General features: G+C 52.3%; 1 protein-coding gene across 2 annotated transcripts in view; it reads left to right on the plus strand.

The window, feature by feature from the left end:
- Positions 1-23188, plus strand: part of LMO1 (LIM domain only 1) — a 41421-nt gene extending 18233 nt beyond the window's left edge. For both annotated transcript variants that reach the window (XM_081063375.1, XM_081063374.1), the window contains 3 exons: positions 18349-18562; positions 21105-21230; positions 22809-23188. In XM_081063375.1, the coding sequence (XP_080919501.1) occupies positions 18349-18562; positions 21105-21230; positions 22809-22914 (446 nt within the window). In that variant the 3' untranslated portion in view covers positions 22915-23188. The remainder of the gene's footprint in view (positions 1-18348; positions 18563-21104; positions 21231-22808) is intronic.
- The last annotated feature ends 1042 nt before the right edge of the window (positions 23189-24230 follow it).

Here is a 24230-nt window from a genome sequence, read left to right on the forward strand (position 1 = left end):
CCCCAAGAAGAGAGAAATCCCTGTAGCTCTAGCCAGACACATGCGGATTTGAAATCTTTAAAATTCTTCAAAAGAAACCTCAGCTGCATTAGGGTGTGACAATTTACTGCAGAACTAGCTTTCTTTTGACTGTTGGGAGAAGGAATAAGCATGGGCTTTGGATTCCAGGCCTGCTCTGCCATCTTCTGACAGTGAGATCTCAGGCAAGTATTGCTCTACCACCCACTGTTGTGTGACCCCTAGTAAACCATCGCCTCTCTGAACTTCAGTTTCTTCAGACATAAATCAGGGCCCAAAGCAACCTCCCTGTCTCTTGCAGAGAACTCAAATGGGAGAAAATGTCTTCATGTGTTGGCCAGCGAGACAGCTCTTGTGCCCATCTGGTGACAATGCAGTGGCTGCATAAAGTGAAGGGTGCCTGAACCCCTCCTCCTGCCACCCTTTACCCCCGAGAGGTCCTCTCACCTCCAGGCCCCATAGGACTTTGGAAGACAAGTTGGGAGCCCTGGGAATAGTTTCCCCAGAGGCGGTTTCCTGAGACAGCGTCCTTTAATTAAACTAGGAAGATTCATGGAGCCAGCCTCATGCCTAGAAAATGGGCATTTGGCCCAAGGCCCAGATGTCCCTCTTAAGTGACCAGAGGTGTCCTGTATCCTCCTTGGGGGTTCTTCCCACATTTGAAAGAGTTGGAGGTTGGTCTCCCTGCTGAGATGAGGCCTGAGGTACCATAGCCCTTATCCTAACCTTGGTCCTCTCCCCCAGACTCGGACAGCCTGGCATACCCTGCCACAGAGTGGGCCTGGCTCCCCTGCTGGCCAAGATACTTCATCTTGAATCACCCTCAGATAAGCCACAAAGGGTACTCTCTCTCTGTGGCCTGGACACTGTGCTCTCCCTCCAGCAGTTTTCATTGGACCCTAAGGCAGAAGGAAGGATGATCCCATGGCCTGGATCTGAACTTGTACACCTCTGTCTGGGGTGGGGCTCACAGGCCCTGGGAGAGGGCACTGCTTACGGTACCTCAGCTGGCCCTGGAGAGCCTCACTACGATCCTATTCATATAATTTGTGGACATTTAAGGTCTGAAAGCGGGACCTTTCCCCATGGGCATGCCTGGTTTGCAGTTAGGGCATTGCAAGTCGGGCACAGGCCTCAGAGGATACAGAAATTTCAACAAAGAGAGACCTGGGAAAACAAAATAAATACAGTGGCAGAAGCAAATGGGTCAGAGAAGAGTGATGGATCCAGTTGGGTCTGAGTTTCCTGGAAGGCAGAGCTGAAAAAGTGGGTACGGTCAGATTTCTGGATGGAGGAGACTGGGGAGGGAGGCTCGGGGGTGCTCTGGAGCCCTTTCCTCCCTGTGGAGCAGCTGATGGGAGATGGGCTGACCAGGGCCTGGCCTGTCTGTGAGGGCTGGCTGCTGGATCTCCTAGGATTCCCTCTCCTGACCCTAGGACTTAATATTTTATGAACTGATTTCTCCTGTTCTCAAAGGAATTTTGTTCTGTTTTTATTTATAACAACTTTATTGAGATATAATTTGCATGCTGCAATATCAACATTTTTAAAATGTACAGTTCAGTGGTTTTTAGTATACGTACAGAATTGTGCAACTATCATCATCATCTAATTCAGGAACATTTTCATCACCCTAAAAAGAAACTCCTACCCATTAGCAGTCACTCCCCATTCTCCTCCTTCCTGGTGACCACTAATTTACTTTCTGTCTCTATGGATTTGCCTGTTCTGGACATTTCATATAAATGGAATCATGCAAGGTGTGGTTTTTGTGGCTGACTTCTTTCCTAGCATAATGTTTTCAAGGTTCATCTCAACGTTGTAGCATGTACTTCCTTTTTATGGGCAAATAATATTTCATTATATGTATACATCACATTTTATTTATCTCTTCATCAGTTGGACGTTTGGGTTGTGTCTGCTTTTTAGCTATTATGAATAATGCTGCTATGAACATTCATATACAAGTTTTTGTATAGACATCTGTTTTCAGTTTTCTTGGGTATGTATGAGGTATGATCAAAAAATACGCTGAATGTTTAAATTAAAAAAATATATTATAGTAAAAGACACATTGCCATTAGTCCTCCTCAAAATACTCCCCCCTCCCTTTAAACACGCTTATCGTTCTTGACACTTTCTGAAGCAGTTCCAGAAGTCCTCTTTCGTGAGTGTCTTTAGTTATACTGTCGTGGCTGCCTTGATGTCCTGAGCCAGTTCAAAATGTTTACCTTTCATGGTCATTTTGACTCTGGGGAAGAGCCAGAAGTCACACAGTGCCAGATCCAATAAATAAGGTAGATGAGGATACACCGTAATGTGGTGTTTTTGTTTTGTGTTGTGTTGTGTTTTTTTATTGGGGAACAGTGTGTTTCTCCAGGGCCCATCAGCTCCAAGTCGTTGTCCTTCAATCTAGTTGTGGAGGGCGCAGCTCAGCTCCAAGTCCAGTCGCCATTTTCAATCTTTAGTTGCAGGGGGCACAGCCCACCATCCCATGCGGGAATTGAACCAGCAACCTTGTTGAGAGCTCGCGCTCTAACCGACTGAGCCATCGGGCCGCCCCTCCCCCTCCGGAAGCTCAGCAGCAGCTCATTGTCTTCAATCTAGTTGTGGAGGGCACAGCCCACCGGCCATGTGGGAATTGAACCGGCAACCCTGCTGCTCAGAGCTCGTGCTCTAAACAAGCGAGCCACCCTGTAGCCCCCGTAATGTTTTTATTTGACAAAAATTGCTGTACCAGAAGCAATGTGTTGTCATGATGGAGGATGAAACTGTTTGCCCTTCCATGTTAATGTGCTGTTTGTGACCCATGATTTATGGCACATTTTAAAACTCACCTTTTCTCAACTGTATTACACCAACTGACTGAACCAAACAAGTTGAAACTTGTCACAGACGATGCCCATTTCCTGTATTGACGATCCCTGTCTTTCCATTGGATGGCTCTCGGCAATAGCCTTCACCGTATTTTGTGATCACAATGGAAAGGCTTCATGTCACACACTGCTTCTGGTATGGCAATTTCTGTCAAATGAAAACATTACGTTGTGTCCTCATCCCCCTATTCACTGGATCTGACATGGTGTGACTTCTGGCTCTTCCCCAAAGTCAAGATGACCATGAAAGGTAAACATTTTGAATCAATTCAGGACATCAAGGCAGCCACGACAGCACAACTAAAGACATTCATGAAAGAGGACTTTCAGAACTGCTTCAGAAAGTGGCAAGAATGATGGGATAAGTGTGTTTGAAATGAGGGAGAATTTTCAGGGGGATAATGGCAATGTGTCTTTTCCCCCCACTTCTTCTGCCTCCTCCCCCACCCACTCTGGTTCAAGCCGTTGTTTCTCAGTCTAGTTGTGTAGGACACAGCTCCCTGGCCCATGCTGGTGTTATGAGCCTTGCGCTCCCCCGGCTGAGGCAGTCTGTCGCCGGTTGTCGGTCGGCCACTCACAGCAGCTCACGGCAGCCCACGGCAGCACACAGTAGACCGCGGCCACTCACGATGTCTGCTGGCCACTCATGCTGGCTGCTGGCCACTCACACTGACCGCTCCTGGCAACACACAGCAGCCCATGGCAGCTCACATTGACCTCTGGCTGCTCACAGCAGCCCAGCTCCAGGGAGAGCTGTTCACAGTCTTAACTGTAGAGGGTGCAGCTCACTGGCCCATGCGGGAATTGAACTGGCGACCTCAGCGCTAGGAGCATGGTGCTCCAACCACTTGAGCCACCGGACTGGCCCGGCAATGTGTCTTTTACTGTAATAATTTTTTCTTTTTAATTTAAACATTCACCATATTGTTTGATCACACCTCATATTTAGGAGTAGAATCGCTAGGTCATATGGTAACTCTGTGTTTAGGGTCATTTGTTTTTAATTTCAAATAAACCATGCAAGAATGTTTAGGAGAGAAACCCTCCTCGGCTGTCTGACCTTTGGGAAGGGAGACTGCCTGCAGTGTGATCCCCTGGGCTCCTAAGGGTTAGTGGATCCTCGCATAAGTCCTTTCCTTTGCTGGCTTCAGTTTTCTGATCAGTGAAATGGGGTGCTTACAGATCCCGGCTCACCTCAAGGATTTTTGGTAGTAATGGCTACTTATATAGTATGTCAAGGACTGCAAAGCACTCTGCTTGTTTTAGCTGCTTTGGGTGGTTTGTGTGTGTTTTTTTCCCTCATGAGTTAGGTGTTATTACTCTGCTGATGGGGAAGGTAAAGCTAAGAGAGGCTAATGGCCTTGATTGGGTTTACATTTGGGGCAATGGCAGAGCCTGAACTTGAACCCAGACTCATCAGACTCCAGGTCCCTGGCCTGAACGCCTGCTTCAAGTGTGTCTCTGGGAAAGGCAGGACTCTATACTCAGGAAAGCCCTGCCTGAGCAGTCACCATATTCTGTTCTCCATGCTGAGTACTCAGAAACCAGTGCCCAGACATGGTGAGATGTGGGTGCTGAAGCAGAACGGTGCTATGGGAATAAGGACTTTGCAAAAGTCCGCTTTTTAGCTGTGGACTTTGGATAAGTTGCTGTGTGACTTTGGATAAGTTGCTCCACCTCTCTGAGCCTCAATTGCCCCATCCATAAAATTGAAACAATAATTGCTACTCATAGCACTGAACAAGAACATGATAAGATGTCGCATAGGAAATGCCACGCCTGATGCCAGGCACATAGAAGGTGTTAGGTATACAGTTATGGAGCACCCAAGAAGGACTTGAAGAGGATGCAGAGTACTATGGGACCATTGAGGAGAGGCGGCTGGCTTTGGGGCTGGTCAGGGCCAGTGTTAAGGAGGAACTATCACTTGGACTGGCCAGGAAGGTGAGAGAAAGTGGGCGGTCCCAGCGTTCTTCAGTCTGGGGCTGCCAGAAATCAGGAGTTTTTAGGGGTCTCACAAAAACCTCCTGTCTCAAGAGTTTGTGGACAGACCCTGCTGGTACCCCCAATCCTCACCCCGGGCCCAGCCCAGATGCCTGAGAAGGGGGCTTGCATGACTGCCTTAGTTAGCCTGAGTGGTAATAAAACACTTTAAATTTATTGTGACATTTGGATTTAATTAAAAAGTACACACTTAGGGAAGTAGAACATAATGGGGAGAGAGGCAGGGTGGCTTTTCCCCTCCTTTCTTCCCCAAACTAATTAGCGTTGTATTTTAAATTGTTTATGTGCCGCTAATCATCGTAATAAATCATTTATACTGAAAGAGACACACTCGGCTGTGCCCGCCGCGCAGGTTCCGCTCGCCAGGCTCTATCGCGAACAAATTGATCTGGAAGTGAATTTATTAACCACTGGGGAAGAAATCATTAGTGCTTTCTCTAAACATTCCCCAGGTACGCTTTATTGCTGCAGTTTATGCTGTAACTAAAAGGAGCATTACCCAGGCCTGTGTTGTAATTTCCTTGCAGAGTCTGCAGCCCACTCCCAAGCCAGGGGCGGGAGGGGTTAGGGAGTCCCTGCCTCCTCTCCCATATGTGGTCTGGTGACTCCAGCCCCTTCCCAATGCTCCTCATTCCAGAAGAGGCTTCCTGTGAGGTCTCTGAAGGCCCAAGGGCTTGGCTACCCTTTCTGTTGCTTCTCAGCAGAAGAGTGGCTCACGGTGGTTCGTGTTTATGTCTCAGGAGTGTGGCTTAAAGTTGGGGTTTAGTCTCAGATTCGGAGAACTGGCAGGTAGGGGCTGTGAGGTCATTGGGATCAAAGAGGTGTATCATGGACCACATCCTCCTCCCCTCCCCTCCCCCTGAGATAGGGAAGGCCTCAGTGGTGAGCCGATTGTACTCTTGGAGGAAGAAATATGGCTGAGCGGGTATGTAGGCAGGAGCAGGGGGCCACAGCTGGCGCTGCCAGGACCATCCTCTTCCAGCCCAAGCCTCCCAAGGCCCTCTACTCCGGGCCCTGCAGCTTCCTCCAAGATTTGTCTGGAGCAGCCTGTTCTACTCAGCTTCTTCATGAGGCCTGCTGCCCTGTGTCTCCCTGTCCACCTCAAAATGCCGATCCTGGAACAGGGCTCAGTACCCCACACGTGGTCTGACAGGTGACAGACGACAGCATGCTTGTCAGCTCCCTGTCTGCAGTCACCATGCCTTGGGGAACGCAGCCTGCGGCCACATCATCATCCCAGTAGCCAGGCTGCCTGGCTCCCAGATGACACTTTCTCTCCTTTTGCAGTGGGGACTCAGACTGCTCTCACTGCACAGGGCCTGCGCTCTAAGACACTCACAGCAGGCTTTCTCCCGCCAGCTTTCCAGAAGGGAAAGTTACTTCTGAACCAGAATCTTCTCCCTGGGAGCCCAAGCTGGTGTAGGATACAAATCCCTGCCTGTCTGACTCCAAAGCTTGCATTCTAAATGGTTTCAGCCACTGGTCCCCATGAGCTTCCTCAGCCAAGTTGCGGGCTGAAGGGGAGCTGGTCCACATGGGCCTTGCCCTCAAGCTCCTCTCATCCAGGTCTGCAAAGGAGGGTGGAGGAGCCCCCAAGGCCTCACGAGAAAACCCTGGAACTGCACCTCAGGTGGATACCCCAGAGGCAGTGCTATGTCAGCGAGAATCTAAGGGGCTCCTGTCCCTGCCTCTCCTGGTGACAGGGTCCGGAGTCTCCCCCCTAGCCTGCTTGCTTTCCTCTCCTCGTCCAGCCCAGTGGCTAGCAGATGGGCTTTGACTGCTTCAAGGAGGAAGCAGGACCCAGCAGCTGGCTGGGGCGAGTCTGCCTGGAGGGTCCCCTCTTTGAGTCTGGAGAACACATTTAAAAGTTTGAATTCAAAATTGATTTTGAAGGGCCCTAATCTCCGATCCCCTGGCGCTCACGGTGTGTCTGCTGCTCCTGCCAGACTCTCGTTTTCTGGTTCAGCGCCTTGGTGCTCACGTCCCTGATGCTGTGAAATTGAGACTCGTTTGAGAGTCTGTGCCCTCCTCCTTCTCTGCAGAGATTGCAGGCCCCTTGGGAGCCCTATTTCATTCGATGGGTGACACAGGCTTTTCGGGTGCCCAGGGAGCAGCTGAGTTGCCGTCTGGGGAATGCAGCTTACAGATGCTTCCCCGCTGGTCCCCACAGCTATGCGGCTCCAAGGAGCCTCCTGTCAAGGGGCCTGGAGTTTTTCTGTAGCAAACTTCAGGATTTTTTTACTCCCACTGGCCCCAAAGGCTCAGACTAGAGTGGAAGAGTGGTCACATCTGTAAGCCAAGGATCCTCAGGTGAGAGTTGGGTAGGATAGGTCTGTGCCAGGGGAGAAGGGGGCCCAGACCACACATGCAAAGGGAAAGACTGAGCTGCTGCGGTTACACAGATGCCTGAGCGCTGGGGCTCCAGCCCCACTCCCCAGGGAGTTGGGATGAAGTAGTTATAGGCAAGGGGAATGGTATGAAGGGGGCTTCCTGCTTCATGGGTCTGTAGGGGCTGAAGGACAGGATTACTCCCCCTTTATCTAAGGGCTCCAAGGTTTATATTTGCACAAGAGCTGTCATTTCTCAGCTGGGGCCCTGGGTGGACCGCTCAAAACTCCAGATTGTGGCAGGCAGGACCCATGTACTGCCACAGCTGGATCTGCTTTGTTAGGGCCACAAAGCTACAGGTGCCTAGGGGTGTGTGGCATGGGGCAGCGACAGCCTGATCAAGACTCCCATTTCTGAGGAGCCTGCCTATCTGCATCCGCCCACTCTGGCCAGCAGACTCTTGCCAGTAACATCTGGATAGATTACACTCAGTCTCTTCATTCATTAACTGAACTGATGGTTAAAAAGTGACTGCTATGGGGCTCAACTCTAGGCACACACTGGTGAACAAACTAGACAGGGTCCCCAAAATAGGCCTTCGTGGGGCTTACATTCTTATGAGAAAGACCAATAGTTCTTCTTAAGTAAAATCACAGAAAAGTAGAACAATTACAAATTGTGATAGAAACTCAGAAGGAAATGAGCAGGGATTCATTTAAATAAGGAAATGAGGTCAAGGAAGGCCTTTCTGAGGAGATGTCATTTAAGCTGAAGCCCAAAGATGAGAAGGAGCCAGCCACATAAAGAGGCAGAAGGGTATTCTGGGAAGGGGGAAATAGCATGTTCAAAGGCCCTGAGGCAGAAGAGAGAATGTGACTGGAGCGTAGTATGGGAAGGGGAGGTAGGGGCCAGACCACATGAGGATATCATAGGTTGATGAGGAGTGCAGAGTTTATTCCAGGCCACTGGAAGTTATGGAAGGGTTTCAAGCTGAGCAGTGACATGACCTTTGTTTTGAAAGATTTCCCCAGTTGCTGTGTGCAGAATGGATTGTAGATACTAGACACAAGTGTGTGGTGGGGCGCTATGCTGATGGTGTGGTGAACGATGGTGGTGACTCTGCAAGTGGAAAGAAGCAAGTAGGCTGGGGAGCAGGAGTCAGCAGGGGAGGAGGGATGAGGATGATGGAAGATCTGAAGATGACTTTGAGCATCTCAGTGGGTGATGGTGTTTATGGTGAAGGGAAGCCTGGGGTAAGAGGCCAGGTTTTGGGGAGGAGCACTAGAGTCCTATTTTGGACCTATTGCTTTCAAGATACATTTGAAACTTTATAGAGACCACTAGAAAGTTGGAAGACAATGCCTGATGCAGTTAACTAAAGCATCATTCCCCATGACAAACTCCAAAGAGCATGTGCAGCTTCTGATGTCTGTAAGTTCCCCTCACTAAAGAACGCAGAGCCCTGTGTGCGGTATGAGACCATATTTGTTCGCACCTATTCCAGGATCTTTCAGTGCATGGCCCAGGCCCCGGGCAAGTTCCCGACTGGGTCCCCTAAAGCTGTTGCCTGACACAGTGCTGTGTTGGGTTTGGCTTCCCTCAGCAATGAGGTGTATGTGGAAGCTCCTCGGCCCCTTCATCACCAGACACTGGACACCACTTTCCTAAAAAGATTTGCCTCCACCAAAACGCACTGAAAAATGCCTGGCGCTTCGTACTCCTGCACAGGAATGGCTCCTCTGGGCACACTGGGGATCAGAGGCCCTGCCTAGCTGATGTGTCACTGCAAGGGGGCTTTAGAGCCTTCTTCTTCTGGCAGGGTCCAGATTGGGTCCAAGCAGAAGTTTATTGTCCCCATTGCTTAGGAAGAAGATGATGTAGATGCTGCCTCTGGCCCTGAGATAGAGCAGGGAGGGGCTGGGCCCAGCGGCCTGGGTCTGAAGCCCCGCTTAGCCTCTCGCAGGCTTGTCCTTGGATAGGTTGTGTGATGTCACTGACCTCAGGGTCGCGATGAGGATAAGAGTTAGTGAGTGTAAAGCACTTGGCACATAGTAGGCATTCAGTAAGGGGTATTATCATGTGGTTGACCATGACTGCAGTGGCTGCAGGTGTTTGGGGATATGACTGGGCAGTGCTTTCCTTTGGCTTTCCCTACTGAGGTGGACTGTGGAGACCAGAAGGAAATGGGCATTGTAGAGCAAGCTGGCGTTACTGGACCTCCTGAGATGTCTTACCCTGAGCCAGCCCCTCTCCAGGACCCCTCCCTCCCCCACCTCCTCATTCACACACAAGCCCCTGGTTGAGGCTCCCCCCACTATTGTGCCTCAAGGTCTGGAGCTCCCCTCACAGCTCGGACCCTCAGACTGCTCTCCTGAGGACATGTGCCATCTCGAGGCTTCTTTGTCCCTCTCAAGGCTACAGTGCAAACATCTCAGGTTTGCTTCCCTTCCCAGCCCCTATCCTGCTCCCTTTCCAGCTCCTATCCCCTCTTTGTCCTTAGTTTCTGGCCCCACCCAGATGCCCTCTAAGATCCCACAGCAGTCACAGCTGCTAAAGGACCGACAGGGAGCAGAAACAGCCTGTGACCCACCAGAGCATGGAGAGAGTGCCCTGCCTGGGCCATTGTTCTTCCTGGTCTTAGCCTAGGCCCTGCTCTAAGCATGCCCCCCGCCCCCCCCACAGCCCCCTGCCCCAGCATCACCTGGCATCCAGGCTGCACAGGAGCCCTGGATGCAGCCCCCGGGAGCCTTCCTCACCCAGGCTGTGCGGAGAGGCCATGGGGCATGTGCTGGAGGAGAACCTGAGCTCTGCAGTCTGGCGGGCTGGGGCTCCAGACTCTGTCCTGCACTCTTCCAGCTGCGTGACCTTGGGTAAGGGCCTGAACCTCCCTGGGCTTCTGTTCTCTCATCTGTTGAATGGGGGTAATCATTTCGTACCTCACAGTCAATATGAGGATTCACTGAGATGACAGGTGTGGCACGTGCTGAGGAAATGGTGGGCTTTCTGAAGAGGCACACCTAGTCCTGACTAAGCGGTCTCTATCTCCGTTCTTTTTATTTTAATTGAGGTACAACATATGTGCAGTAAATTGCACAAGTCTCAAATGTTCAATCCAGTGAATTTTTACATATGTATGCACTCGTTTAAACACTGCCCAGATCAAGATAGAGGACATTTCCAGCACCTCAGCAGGGTTCCTCACGCCTCCTGCCAGGTAATAACAACCCTTTTATTCTGACATCTATCACCATAGATCGGTTTTGCCTGTTTGGGAATTATGTATAAATGGAATTATATAATATGTGCCTTTTTGTTTCTGGCTTCTTTCATTCAACATTATGCTGTCTGATTCATCCCTATTGTTGTATCAGTGATTCATTCTTTTTCATTGCTGGGGACTATTTTATTTATTGTATGAGTATACCATAATTTATTATCCATTTTACTGTTGATGGACATTTGTGTTGTTTTCATTTGGGGTTATGATGAAGAAAATTGCTATGAACATCCTTGCATATTTCCTTTGAGGGACATGAGCTCTCCTTTCTAGTGGGCGTATAACTAGGAATAGAATGGCTGGTTCATGAGATGTACATAAGTTTGCTGAGCTGATTTTTTAACACTACCGTGTCAAACATTGTTGTCAGTACTTCATGTAAGTTATCTCATCCTCACAATAATTCCTTAAAGTAGACTGTCCTCATTTAGCAGGTGAGTAGACTGAGGCAGAGCTAGGAAGTAGTGGAGCCAGAATTCAAGCTGAGGCCATCTGTCTGCAGGCCCCATAGTCCTAGCAGAAACAATGCCTGGCCCTCTTCTCAGACTCCCTTCAGGGGCAGTCCCAGAGTGAAAGGGGCCAGTCCCTCCACTGAGCTGACCAGCCTCCCTCCCTCGCCCCAGTGGGGAGTTAGAGACCACAGACTCTGCTTCTGTCCCTCATCTAGTCCAATAAGCATGCCACCTGCAAGTGGTTGCGCAGAGGGGCGGCAATGAGCATGCTCTGGGTGGCTGTAGCCACACGTTTCAACAGTTGTTCTCGTTGGCTTTTGATTCCAAATGAGTAGGAAATGCTATTAGTTCAGGCCTCGCCCGCCGCATGGCAAGGCCCTGGGATAGGAGTGCAGTGAGACGAGAAATTGTGGAGATAAAACTGGTGTGAAATGGAGGCCTTCTCACAAGGCTGGATGTGTCCGTGCGAAATGAAGTTACTTCTGAGAAAACGAGATTTAAAGAGATTCTGCAGAATTAGATTACACTTTCAAATTTCCTTATTAAATGGGATTGATGCCAAGGAGGGGCCCTGGCTGGCTCCGTTCAGGATTCTACTCTGCACTTCCAGGCAGGGGCATGGGGCCCAGGTGGGTGCAAGCACCATGCAGGTGGTAGGGACCCAGCTTCCTGAAGGCCGCAGAGCTCACCTTTCCAGCAGCTGAACTGGGTGTGATGATTGTGGAACGTTCTGGGTGACTTTTGCCCCTCCACATGGGTCCATGTGGGTGAAGCCTAGGGAGCTTCCGCGCTTCCATTTTCTTGGGAAAGTAGTATTGAGAACAGAGCACCAGGCCTCTTACTGGTGGGTTTTGTTTAACTTAGAGCGTGATTTTGAGCTACGATCCACATTTTTGGAAATGAAGTTTTTCAAAAGGCAGTAAAGGTGCATGTGACTGCTCATGCCCGTGTGTGTATATTGCACAGCTCATGCACGTATGTGGGGGCTTGGATGCCTGTGTGTGTATTTTCATGCAACTTACTGAGCAGCTACTATATCTAGCACTTTGCTGGGTGCTGGGATAAAATTGCTGTGAGGAGAATACACAGACACAGCCCCGCCTCTTGTGGACCCAGTGTACACATGTGTGATTATGTGTGCTTGTACTTGTGTACTACTGCATGTATTTGCACATGCGTCCTGCAGCTGTGTACCTTCCATGTTTCCTAATCTCTGTAATGCTTCCCTCCTGGGTCTGTGGCACCTCAGAAGTTAGCAGCACACAGGCTGGCAGCATAGCAGATGAGTCCAGTGCTTGGGCCCTAAACACAGACTGCCAGGGTTCACATCCCAGCTCAGTCCCATACCAACCATGTCACCCATGACAAATCATAATTTTTCTCGTGCCTCAGTTTCCCCATTGTTAAAATGGGAATAATAACCTATTTCATAAAGCAGTTGTGAGCCAAGTGCTTGCAAGTTGAGCATTGCTAATTGTTCCCTCAGTGTCATCTCCCTACAGATTACCCTTAGCCCTGGGAAAGCCCAGCCCGGCTCCTTGCCTGCCCCAGAGGAGGGGAGGGCACCCACGGTGAGAAAGGGAAGCCCCAGAACTGTACTGGGCAACTGTGCTGAGCTCTGTGGGTACAGGTTTGAAACCAGTACTGAGGCACGAGGAGAGATTATGGGAAGTACTGAGGCCAGACCTGCCTGCGCCCTCAGGTTTGCTTCAGAGCAGCCGGAGGGACCTGCCCTGAGCTGTCACGCCCCGGGGTGCCACAGCAACCCTTTCCCACTTGACTGGACACTGAGGCAGCCTATCAGATAGATGGGGCTGATTTCCTTCTGCAGTGACCACTAGACTGTCCTTTGGGTGGTGCTGGGCTCTAGCCAGTGCCTATGGGACTTTAACTATGGTGGCACATTCGTAGCAGTTTATTCTCCTCAAAATAAGTGTCCATCACTACTTTAGGGGCCTGAGATGGAGCTGTGACTGAGGTCGTCCTTTCCCTTGTGCTGAATGAAATGACACTAATCAGAGCTAGTGTTTGTTCTTAATTTTATTGGGGAATATTGGGGGACAGTGTATTTTTTCCAGGGCCCATCAGCTCCAAGTCATCGTCCTCCAATCTACTTGAGGAGGGCGCAGCTCAGCTCCAAGTCCAGTTGCGGTTTTCAGTCTTCAGTTGCAGGGGGAGCAGCCCACCATCCCATGCGGGAATTGAACCGGCAACCTTGTTGCTGAGAGCTCGGGCTCTAACAAACTGAGCCATCGGGCCGCCCCCAGAGCCAGCTTTTGACTGCCAGGTCAAGTTAGTCCCAAACACTTCACATATATTAACTCCTCTATTCCTCATGGTAACCCTACAAGATGAGTACTATTTCACACTTATTTTATAACAAAGAAAACGGAGGCGCAGAGGAGTTAAAGTCATACAGTCAAAGGTGTCAGACAAGCCCAAATTGAAAGATATTTCATAAACTAACTGGCCTGTTCTTTTAAAAAATGCCCGTGTCATGAAGCACAAAGAAAGGCTTCAGAATTCTTCCAGATTTAAGTAGACTAAATGACAACTGAATGCAATACATGATCCAGAATTTTATCTTGCTGTAAAAGATATTATTTGGGGGCACTGGTGAAATCTGAATGAGGTTTGTAAATTAGAAAATAGTATTATATGAATGATAATTTCCTGGTTTTGATAATTGTGCTATGCTTGTGTGCGACAATGTCCTTGCTTTTGGGAAATACATACCAAAGTATTTAAGGGTATAAGGGCTTCATCTCTAAAACCAACTCTGAAATGAGTCAGGAAAAATATTATAGGTAGGTTGATAGCTAGCTAGCTAGATAGATATAAAGTAAAAATGATAAAATGTTCATATTTAGGGAATCTCGGTGAAGGGTGTACAGGAATTCTTTTTATTCCTGCAACTTTTCTCAACATTTGAGATTATGTCAAGATAAAAAGTTAAAGGAGAAAGAAAACAGGTGTCATAGCAGGGAAGGCAGGTGACCTGGAGTGCATGTGAAACTGCCAGTTCCCGTTTGTCAGTCCCCTCTGGCGGCCAGATTGTGCTGTGGCTTCATATGGGAAACCCATTCTATCCTCCCTGCAGTCTGTGTGGAAAGAGATTCTTATGACCCCCACTTCACAGATGCAAGTCAGAAAGGTGATGGCGTTTGCTCTAGGCTCTCCAGCCACTTAGGACAGTTCCCGGACTAGAAAGTAGATTCTCTGAGTTCACGTTCTGTGCTCTTTGCCTCAACCCCACTGTTAACTCTGAAATTCAGGGAAGAGTGGGATGGGCAGGACAAGACTACTTCCTGGAGCAGCGGTGGAGTGAGGGCCCTGGGACAGAAACAGACAAGATCCATTGCTGGATGGAAAGGGGTATTATTCCAGGTTTCTGCAGGCAGCAGAGCCTGCAGTGCCAAGCAGGACATGCTGGCAGGAGGGAGGGGGCCTCCAAAGCTAGGTAGTGTTGCAATGGTAGCCACAATGGCTGCCAGCAGGGGAGCCACGGGCTTGGATGCCTGGAGTAACCTGGGGCTGGGTAGGGTGGGCATTAGGGGGCAGAGGACTGGCCTTAGAGGAGGAGCTCTCTGGGAGATGGTGGGAGTGCTCCAGAGCCAGGCTCAGCCTGTCGGCTGAGCTGAAGGCATCAGTGGGACCAGGAGCTGGGGGCTTGGCAGTTTGGAAAAGTCCACCTGCCAGCTCTGAAAGGCCACCTGGCTTGAGATAGGTGGGATAGGAATCGCTGTGGACTTGGGTGTGGCTAGCAGACCTCCTGGGGGGTCCGTGTGAAGAGGAGGGCTTCTCTCCCGGATGCAGGGAGAGCTGAATGACCTCTGGCAGTCCCTCCCAGTCACCCGGACTGTCTGGCTTTTCCCCAGATTAAAGAGCTGAAGGTAAGTGTCTGGCAGCCAGATGAGTCAGACGGGCAGGCTGCCTCCTTCCACTGTCAGCCCGCCCAGGGCAGAGGCAGGGTAGGGATTTGGCCTGTCTCCCCTCAGATGTCCCCTCCACACCCTGAGATTTGAGGGGAACACAGGAGCCGAGGGAAATGGTTTATTTTGCCGGGTCCCCTGTGTATGTCTGAGTGTGCGTCAGTGCGTGCGGGCAGTCGCAAACATCATCCATTGTAAAATATCAGTGTTTTCATGGGTGAGTAGTAATTACTGGGTAATGCTTTAAAACCTTTCCTGAAGGAGCGCAAAGCTGTTTTTTTCTAAAGTCAGGAGTACATTAAAAGGATTACCATGTAGATTTGATTTTTAGATAACACTAAAATGGATCCCAAATGGACGTCAGCGGAGGGATGCTATCTCCTTAATGGAAAGTGCATGGCCGGAGGCTCAGCTCCCAGAGCCAGGCAGGGGAGGGGGCCAGGGAAGAGGTGTCTGCAGGGCCGGCGGGCGGGCTGGTGGGGGGCTGGAGAGGGAGGGCAGGAGGGAGAGCCCAGACCCTCTGGGGAGCAGGAGCCTGTGCGTGCACCCAGGGAGCCCCCTTACCTTTCCAGGAGTGTTTTCAAGTTTCCTGGACTAGCCCCGGGAGAGCAAACACAGTGTGGGGAGGAGTGAGACTTCTCCCAGGACCTCAACCTTTTCCAGGCAGAGAAAGCTCAAGGTCCCCAGATGCTCTGAGACCTAAGCCCGGCTGGCCCGGGTATTCTGTGACTCGGTGGACATCAGACGCTGGCAGATGCCACGTGGCTTCTTATGAGTTCTCCAGGGCCCAGGAAGCAGAGTTCAGCAACCCGCAGCAGGGTGCCCAGGCCTTACAGACACCCAGCCTTGGCACACGTGGGGGTGGGGCCCTGGGGCCGCTAGCTTGTGGCTTTGCTCCTCATGACTTCCTTGGGTCCTCTAGGGGCCCGGTCCCACTAGTAATGGAATTGCCGGCTGGTGCTGTGGCTCATAGCCCTGCAGGCTCAGCAGCCAGGCATTCCGGGGCCCGAGCTTAGAAGGCCAGTCTGTCCAGGATCCAAGTCAAGGAAGATGGAGCAGGGTAGATGCTTCTAGTGCTGAGATCCCCCGTCATTTGGGGGTAAAACATAGTAGGCCTAGCGTACCCCCTGAGTATGGATGTTCCATCCATTCACCACCCCACCCAGTGAGAACACAAGGATAGAGACCAACTGCTGGGAGGGAGCCAGCCCTGCTGCCAGTCCAGGTGAGCAAAGGGAAATCAGCATGGAGGGCTATACTAGAAGGCTGGCCTGAGATTTTCCGAGTTGGTAGATATGCTGGCAGGGTGCTCCCTCCACAGGCCCCAGAGACAATAGCCCCACCCTGGGACTCCCAGACCTTCCCACATCCAGCTCTCTTAACCCCTTCCCCATTTGCCCACACCTAGTTCCTCCCTGTAGGCTAGGCCTTGGAAGGAGCCCCTCAGGCTCCCCTTAGCTCTCAGGGGTTCCTAGACCCCAGCTGGCCTCCACAGGCTCCTCAGAGCTGTGACCAGGCTGGACCCCGCCAGAGGAGACATAGGTAGGCCTGAGCACAGACTCATCCTGAGCCCCATCACTCTCTTAGACCAATTAGCCTTTAGAGCTGCATTAAGGAAATTAGGCAGCAAACTTCCCAGCTAACAGACAGCCCTGCGGGGCCTGGAGGAGGGAGACAGAGAGCCCACAGCAGCCTGCAGTGTGTCCTCCCTACCCTCACCTGTCCTGATGCTCCTGGGCTTGGGCGGCCCCCCTGAGTCCAGGGGCCACCCCCTCTCCAGGAGAACTCTGAGGAGGCAATGAGGCTGAGAAAGAGCACAGGAAGGGGAAGGGCCCCTTGGTACCAGCTTCTTTAGTGGCCTACACTAGCCCCTTGGACTGTCTGAGCCTCAGTTTCCCCCTCTGTAGAATGAGACCATTTGCCTGGAAGAACTCTGAGGGCCCATCTGAACTGACAACTGAGATTTTGAGACTGAGGCCTCTTGGAGGCTGTGGTTCTCCTCTGAAGCCTGAGGAAGGGTCGTACCTGGAATTAGGAAGGGAAAGGAAGCAGCTGAAATTCTGACCTGGGGCAGTGTGGGGTGGTTAGGAGCTGAACGCAAAGCCCTGGAGAGTACGGGGATCCCTTGGAAAGGATGGGGCCAGGAGGAGGGCAGACTTCAGGGGCTTGTTGGAAAGTTGGGAAGCAGGAAGGGGTGGGATGTTCCCTCCAGAGTCAACCCATCCGTCCACTGGAGCCTTGGTGAGGGAAGGAACACCTCCATCCCAACCACCTTCATGAGAGGCTCACAGGTCCCTCTTCTCCCCATCACCCATCCAGGTTGGGGCTCTGAGACTCCCTGCACTCTCCTCCAAGCCTACACTCATGCCTCAGGGCTCTACAGGGATGTCCAGGCTCCCACATGACACCTGACATCTGTCCACATCTCCTCACTGACCCTCCCTGTGGTCACTGCTTGTGGCCCCAGGGTCAGGGGCTAGGAGCCTATGCTTCTGTGCACATGCTTGCATACGCCTGCACTCTGTACCTGCATGCATGGGTTTGAGTGATGAACATGTTTGCCTGCTGGGAGGTCTGCCCCTCTCTCAGGTGAATGCCAGGCTGATAGTTCAGCCCCTTGTACTTGGCACTTTCTTGTATGTTGAGAAGCTCACATGGGCCCTGGGAGGAGCCAGTGGCTCAGACATTCTTATCCTGGAGGAAGGAGCAACGATCCAGAGACTGGGAACATCCACTCCCTCAGGCCAGGGCAGGTAGCAAGTTTAAATCTAGCTGGAAGCATTTATGAGGAGAGCGCCAACTACGCGAGGCCCAGCTTCCTCCTGCAGGCACCTGCCAGGAGCTCGAGTTCCCGCTGCCTCCTGGGAGTGTCACAGGGGCATCTTACTTTCTTCTTGACATCTCCACGGTTCTACATGAATAGACTAAGAGGCTGTAGCCTGACTTTCGGAACTAAAATCCATAAATGCACAAGCAGCGTGAGAAAGTCTTGAAGTGCCAAAAAGATCTGGGAGTTCTAGTGGACCCCAAGCCCATTAATGAGATTTCATTCTTAGGGTTGCAGAAAGAGCCAGTAGGATGGTGGCTGCATGAGGAGGGCTTCAGGCCTCCTGTAGATCAGACCACAGAGGGGGTCATGGCTGCATGAGGTGAAACAACTCGGGGGTAGGCCTTGGGGCTGTGTGTGTGTGCCCTGCAGCAGAGCAGATGCGGTGTTCCCCAGTGCTGCCTGCAGCTTTTACAGGGACCTTCACGGGGTGGGGGAACAAGCTGTGCCCTGCAGCCCAGAGGACAGGACCTAAGCCCAGGGAGGAGGTAGGTAGCTGGGGAGAGAGCAAGGGCTCCTAGGAACCCCAACCCTGGTGGGGACAGTAGGGAGAAGCAGTGGGTTCCCATTCCCAGAGGGCCCAGAGCTGCAAGGCCTACCTGTGCCCATCTGTCTCTTGTCTGTCCATCCGAAGGTGTGCCGATGCTGTCCGTCCAGCCCAAAGGGAAGCAGAAGGGCTGCGCGGGTTGCAACCGTAAGATCAAGGACCGCTACCTGCTGAAGGCGCTGGACAAGTACTGGCATGAGGACTGCCTCAAGTGTGCCTGCTGCGACTGCCGCCTGGGCGAGGTGGGCTCCACCCTCTACACCAAGGCCAACCTCATCCTGTGCCGCCGCGACTACCTGAGGTGGGCCTCCCGCCGCTCCGCTCAGAGGGCCCCATCCTCCAGCGCCCAGCATGGCCCACCCCGCCCGAGACCCACCACCCCACATGTGTGGCCTGTGTGTGCACTCCTCCCCGACTGTCCTGCCCCTGGCCTTCCGTCTACCCCAGCCACGCCCTTAACTCCTGGGCCTCAGTGGCCAGCACAGGTCCTGAGATGAGTTTCCCTGGGGCACCAGCGTGGCCCTGCTCCTGCCTTTGTCAGGTGCTCCTGAGCCACTCTGTCCCTGGAATCTGGGAGGGGACGCCTCAGAGGGGCTTCCAGGAGCAGGTGGGGAAGCTTGATTGCCCTGGGCCCTCCTTCCTACCTCTCCCCAGTACCCAGCTGCCCCACCTTTCCAGGAGGGCCCTGGGATTAGATACCGCAACGCCTGGGGAACCCAACCCGGGCCAAAGGACTGCTGTTGGACTGAAAGACCTGGGTTTGAACTAGCTCTGAGCATTGTGGCTTCTAACCTTCACCGAGCCTCAGTTTACTCCTCTGTGAAGTTGTGAAAAGAATAAGGCTTCCGACCTTGCATTCCTCAGAGCTCTAACCCACCCTCCCCTCAGCCTGGATCCTATTCCCTGGGGCTGCCTCCCCCAATTAACCCTCCCTTAGGCCACCTATGACATCAGCAAGGCTGGAAGGAAGCCACAGAGCAGGGGCCTTGGCTGAGACCCAGCACCTGCATTTGGCTTTCACGCAGGCTGCCGGGTGGTGGCTGGGCCTTGTGGAGAAGAAAGGCCCATCGCATTAATTAATAGGTCAGGCAAGGGCTTCTTGGGTCACCCTCTGCCCAGGTGTGGGCATGTTGGGGGGTGGGGTTATCAGCAGAGGCTCCCCTGCTTCTCTGAAGAGCCTAAGATTTACCTGCCTGCACCTTCTCTTTTAATTTCTGCCTTGACAGGAGTTGTTTTTTAAGTAGTACAATAAGCCAGGCTCTGTGACTCAGTGCTCCTGGCTGGGGCTGGAGGAGGGGTTAAGGCAGGGGTGCTCCTGCGGACTCGGCCCTCCATGACCTGGAAAGGGCCTCCCAGTCTGGAGGTTTCGGTCATCACCTGGAGGCTGAACCTACCAGGTTGGGGGAAGTGGCAGACCACCTGATGAGTCCACAGGATGTGGAGAGGGAAGGCCATAGTGCAGGATGGGCTGGTCAGCAGAGCTGAAGCTCCCATAGGCATTCTGGGCCCTGCCAGCTACTACAGCCTGAAGGTATTGTCCTGGGCTCTGGCAGAGGCCAAAGAATGACTGTGGGGCCAGGTAGGCCAGTGGGCCAGGGTGGGGGAGGGACTTCCTTGAGCAGCTCAGCCCCAGAGAATTTCTGTACAGAGCTTGTCCCCTCTGCAGCCTGCTCGTTGGACTGGTGGCAAGAGAGGCCCCTCTTGGCAGGCAGATGCTGTGGCCCAGCCTTTGTCTGCCTTAATCTGAGCCACTAGGCAGCTCGGACTGATGAATAATGGAGTCAAGCTTGTCTGCAGACGCCTGAGCTTGAGCTGGACAAATCAGGGATTAGAAGGGCTTCCCGCTTGCCTCACAGCCCCCTTGCCTCACTTGGGGCTTGCTCGGCCAGCATGTAGAAAAGAAGCTAGGACTGTGAGTGATGCGCACACTTGCTGGCTCAGACCATTGGAATAGCCAGCCAAGACTGGCCTGCAGGGGGGGGAGTAAGCTCCCTGTTCCTAGAGCTTTGCAACCAGCAGTTAAGAGAAGGGTTGTCTGCCTCCAAGAGGCATTGTGCCAGTAGTCCTTAGAACTTTCTTTTGACATCAATCCTGATTTTGAAGCATCTTTGAATAGGATCCTCTAGTCCAGCATCCACATTGTAAAGAAGGATAAACTGAGGTCCAGGGAAAGGAAAAAGGGACTTAGGGCAAGTCACACAGTGACTTAGTAACTGAAAAAGACCTCTTCATAGGGTTGTCAGGATTCAATGAGTTGATCTTTTTAAAGCCCTCAGAACAGTGCCTGGTACATAGTAAACACTGTATAGGTGTTTACTACATGAGTTCTGACTGAGAGTTTACCAAAGTTTTCACAACAAGCCTGTGAAGGTTGTATTTCAGTCCAGTTTTATAGTTAAAATAAGTGAGGCTCAGAGAGACTTGATGTCTTGCCTGAGGACACACAGCCCGTGAATGGCAGACTGTCTCTAAAATCTGGCTTGTGTGAATCTGGAATCCTGCTCACAACCCAACCGAGTATTCTCCTGGTGATCCCAGCTGCTTGAGAAACCCCAGTGGGAACATAGCAGGGGGCCTAGTCAGCCCAGCCCTGGGTAGGCAGTGTCAGCTGACCCCGGAGCCCCTACATCCCCTCCCTGGATGGATATGCCCCTTTCTCTAAAGCCTGATTTCATAGTAGAATTCAGATGCTGCTATCTGTGCTACTATCCCCTTGCCCAGGCCCACATTCTAGGCCCACAGGACTGGGAAACAGGTGAGGCCATGGGTGGAGGCAAATCCCCCCACCCCCACCCTAAGCTCCCTAGCAGGCTCCTGAGCCCTCTGCCCCCTTCCTTCTGCAGGCTTTTTGGCACGACTGGAAACTGTGCCGCCTGCAGCAAGCTGATCCCAGCCTTTGAGATGGTGATGCGGGCCCGGGATAATGTGTATCACCTTGACTGCTTTGCCTGCCAGCTCTGCAACCAGAGGTGAGTGAGTGCTGGGCCCGTAGCAGACCCAGCATACCCACCAGACCCCAGCTGACTCCTGCTGGGACAGGCCAGAATCACTGTGGAGGTCTGCATGCCAATGTGGGTTCTGTGTGTGCGCATGGCTGCACGTGCATGCTGTCCTGAGCACGCATGTGCATATGTGCAGTCTATGCACGCCTAAGCCCTGTCGTTCAGTGTGCGTGCTCCAGGGCTGTGTGTGCATGTTTGTGGGACATGGTTCTGTGTGAATGCAATGGACAGGGGCTTGCATGAACTTACTGTGTATGCAGGGTGAGTGTCATGTGCATGTTTGTGTTTTTAAATGTCCGTGTCCACATGGGCATGTGTATATGATGGAATTAATATGAAGGTGCATGTGAGTTTCTAAATTTCCATGTACATGGAGGTATGTGTGTGCTTGGTGTGCATGATGAGTATGCATGTGCACACGTTTTAAATGTGCATGTAAACGGGTTCTGTACACGCGCCCTGTGCCCTTGTGTGTGTGCCATGTGCATGTGCATGCATGTATGTTCTAGTGAGCAGGGTTCACAGACCTGGAAGGTGAATTCCCTTCAGGGAATAGCCCCTCACTGCTGACCCCTGTCTTGGGATTCTGTTTCCAGCCCAGCCTCCTTTCTTATCTTTTGGCCCCTGCTCAGTGCCCCAGCCCTGTGGGAGGCCCCAGGGACCTGTGGAGCCAGAGCTCTCCTGGCTGGGGGCCTAGGGCCAGAAGGCAGGCCCTTTTCTCAGGAGCCCCCAGTTCAGGAAGGAGCTCATACAAGTATTCCCAGAGGGCGAGGTCTAAAGGAACCTGCAGAGTCTGGCGGAGGCTCTGGCAAAACCCACTGCTAGGAGGGCTCGGTGAAGTTGCATCGCCACCTGGTGGTGTGACTGGGATCTGCTGGGACCAGGCTTGTGACCCTGGGGTACCACTAAAGGTCTCTGCCACCCTGGGGACAGCTTTTAGCGAAGAGCTTCTAATACTTGAGGAGGACTGGGGGACTCAAGGGGGGGGGGGTCAAAGCAGAGCCTTCTTTGGGCAGGGGGAAGATGATGGAACAAGGTCATTTCCTTCTGGAAGGATGCTCCAGGAAATCCACAGATTCTGTTTAGAGAAATAGTACCCTTCCCTGAGCCATTCTCTTAAATTGGGGAGGGAAACAGAGGGATAGAAAAATCAACCATTTTATCCTTTCCTCCTTCCCGTCTCTACCTCTCTCCCCTCTGCGCCTTTTCCTATTTGTTTTTCCTTCTTTCTCTCTTTCCCTCTCTGGAACTGGGGTAGGTTATCAGCCCCTTCCCATCAACCCCACCCCTCCATGAGGGACCTGACTGTGGAAGTCCTGTGGCCCAGGCTTGTCTGTCTGCTCTATATTCTGGGCTGCAGGGCCTGGCCAAGGTCTGGGCTGACCCAGGGACTTTTGGGGAACCCCTCTGAAAAGATCAAGGAGCAAGCTCCTCAGGACCTCACTTCCCACATGTCTACCTCCCTGCTGGGTTGGGTCCTGTCTGGAGCCCCTACCACCCGCTGGGACCCCTCCATGGCCTCTCTCTCCTGCTTGGATTTTCCAGATTTTGTGTGGGAGACAAATTCTTCCTGAAGAACAACATGATCTTGTGTCAGATGGACTATGAGGAGGGGCAGCTCAATGGCACCTTTGACTCGCAGGTTCAGTAACGCCCGGCGCCTGGCCTCCAGGCCCGTCTGTCCGTCTGCCCGCCCGCCCGCCCCCCCACCTGGCCGGCCAGCCGCTCTCCAGCCGATTAGATCGCCTCCATCCTCGATGGGAGGGACAGCCCTCCTCCGCGCTGCCCGTCTGTGTGTGACCCCTCCTGGGGCCGGGCGGGGCCTGTACAGTCTGTCTTCTGTATATAAATGGGAACATTTATTTTATGAGAAATGTAATGCGATTTTATTACTGGCGTGGATTAAACTTATGAATGTTTCCGGGGAGGTTACTCTGCATTGATCACTGACATAGACCTGGGGCCCCTCCCCTCTGCTTGGGAGTGGGCAGGGCCCTCCCCTTGGTCCTTGGGACGGGGGTCATGGGACAGCGCAGGGGCTGTCCAAGTGGGCTTTCGAGAGAAGAAGCTGGAGGGAAGGGGACAACCCCAAGCACCCCACAACCAGAGGTGGGAACTGGGGTGTCCTTCCCTTCCCCTGGCAGAGCAGGCCCCCAAGATAAAGAGAGGCAAGATGAAACCCTCCCTTCCCTAAGTTCCTGTGTTATATCCCCCACTGAGACACACCCCCCACCCCGACTGCCCAGTGACCCAGTTCTGACCTTGACAGGACCCCAAATCCTGAGCCCCCTCCCATGAGTACCTTCCTGAAACCTGTCTTTACTTTCAGGGTGATGGGCAGCGGTTGCTGTCTCCTCCCAGCAGTTTGGGCCCAACCTGCAAACCTTCATCCACTGTGTCTCAGGCCTGTGCTGCAAGCACCAGACCTGACGATGAATCATGACTCAGACACAGTCCGTGCCCTTGAGGAGGAGGGAGAAAGCCAGGAAAACAAACAGAGCAACCACCGGGAGGACAAACACTGTAGGGAGACCTGGGACGGGCCAGTTCCCTCCAACAGACACAGGACCACTTTTGCTGACTCTGGAGAGGCAGAGGCAGACAAGCCAGTGTATACACAGTCAGGTACATGTGCTGGCTGGCAGGGGAGATGGATAAATAAATAGACGGATGTGTAGGCAGAGATAGGCAGGGACAGACAGGCAAGCTGGCAGGCACTCAACTCAGACCAGAAGATAGCCAGACAGACAGATACCCAGAGCGTTTTCTGTCTACTGGCTGAGGCAGGGTAGCAGGCGTTCTGTCTTGTGTTGGCTACAAGCCACAGTGCCAAGAACAGAGACTGGAACTGAAAAGATATCACTGAACAGTATTTTGAAAGGGCTCCTTGAGTCCAAACCTAGACAGGGAAGGCTGTATGAACAGGCTCTTCCCAAATCAGGCCCCTTGCTTCTCCTTCACCCAGGA

Source organism: Rhinolophus hipposideros (genome assembly GCF_964194185.1).
Source record: "Rhinolophus hipposideros genome assembly, chromosome: 10".
NCBI classification, from domain to species: Eukaryota; Metazoa; Chordata; class Mammalia; order Chiroptera; family Rhinolophidae; genus Rhinolophus; species Rhinolophus hipposideros.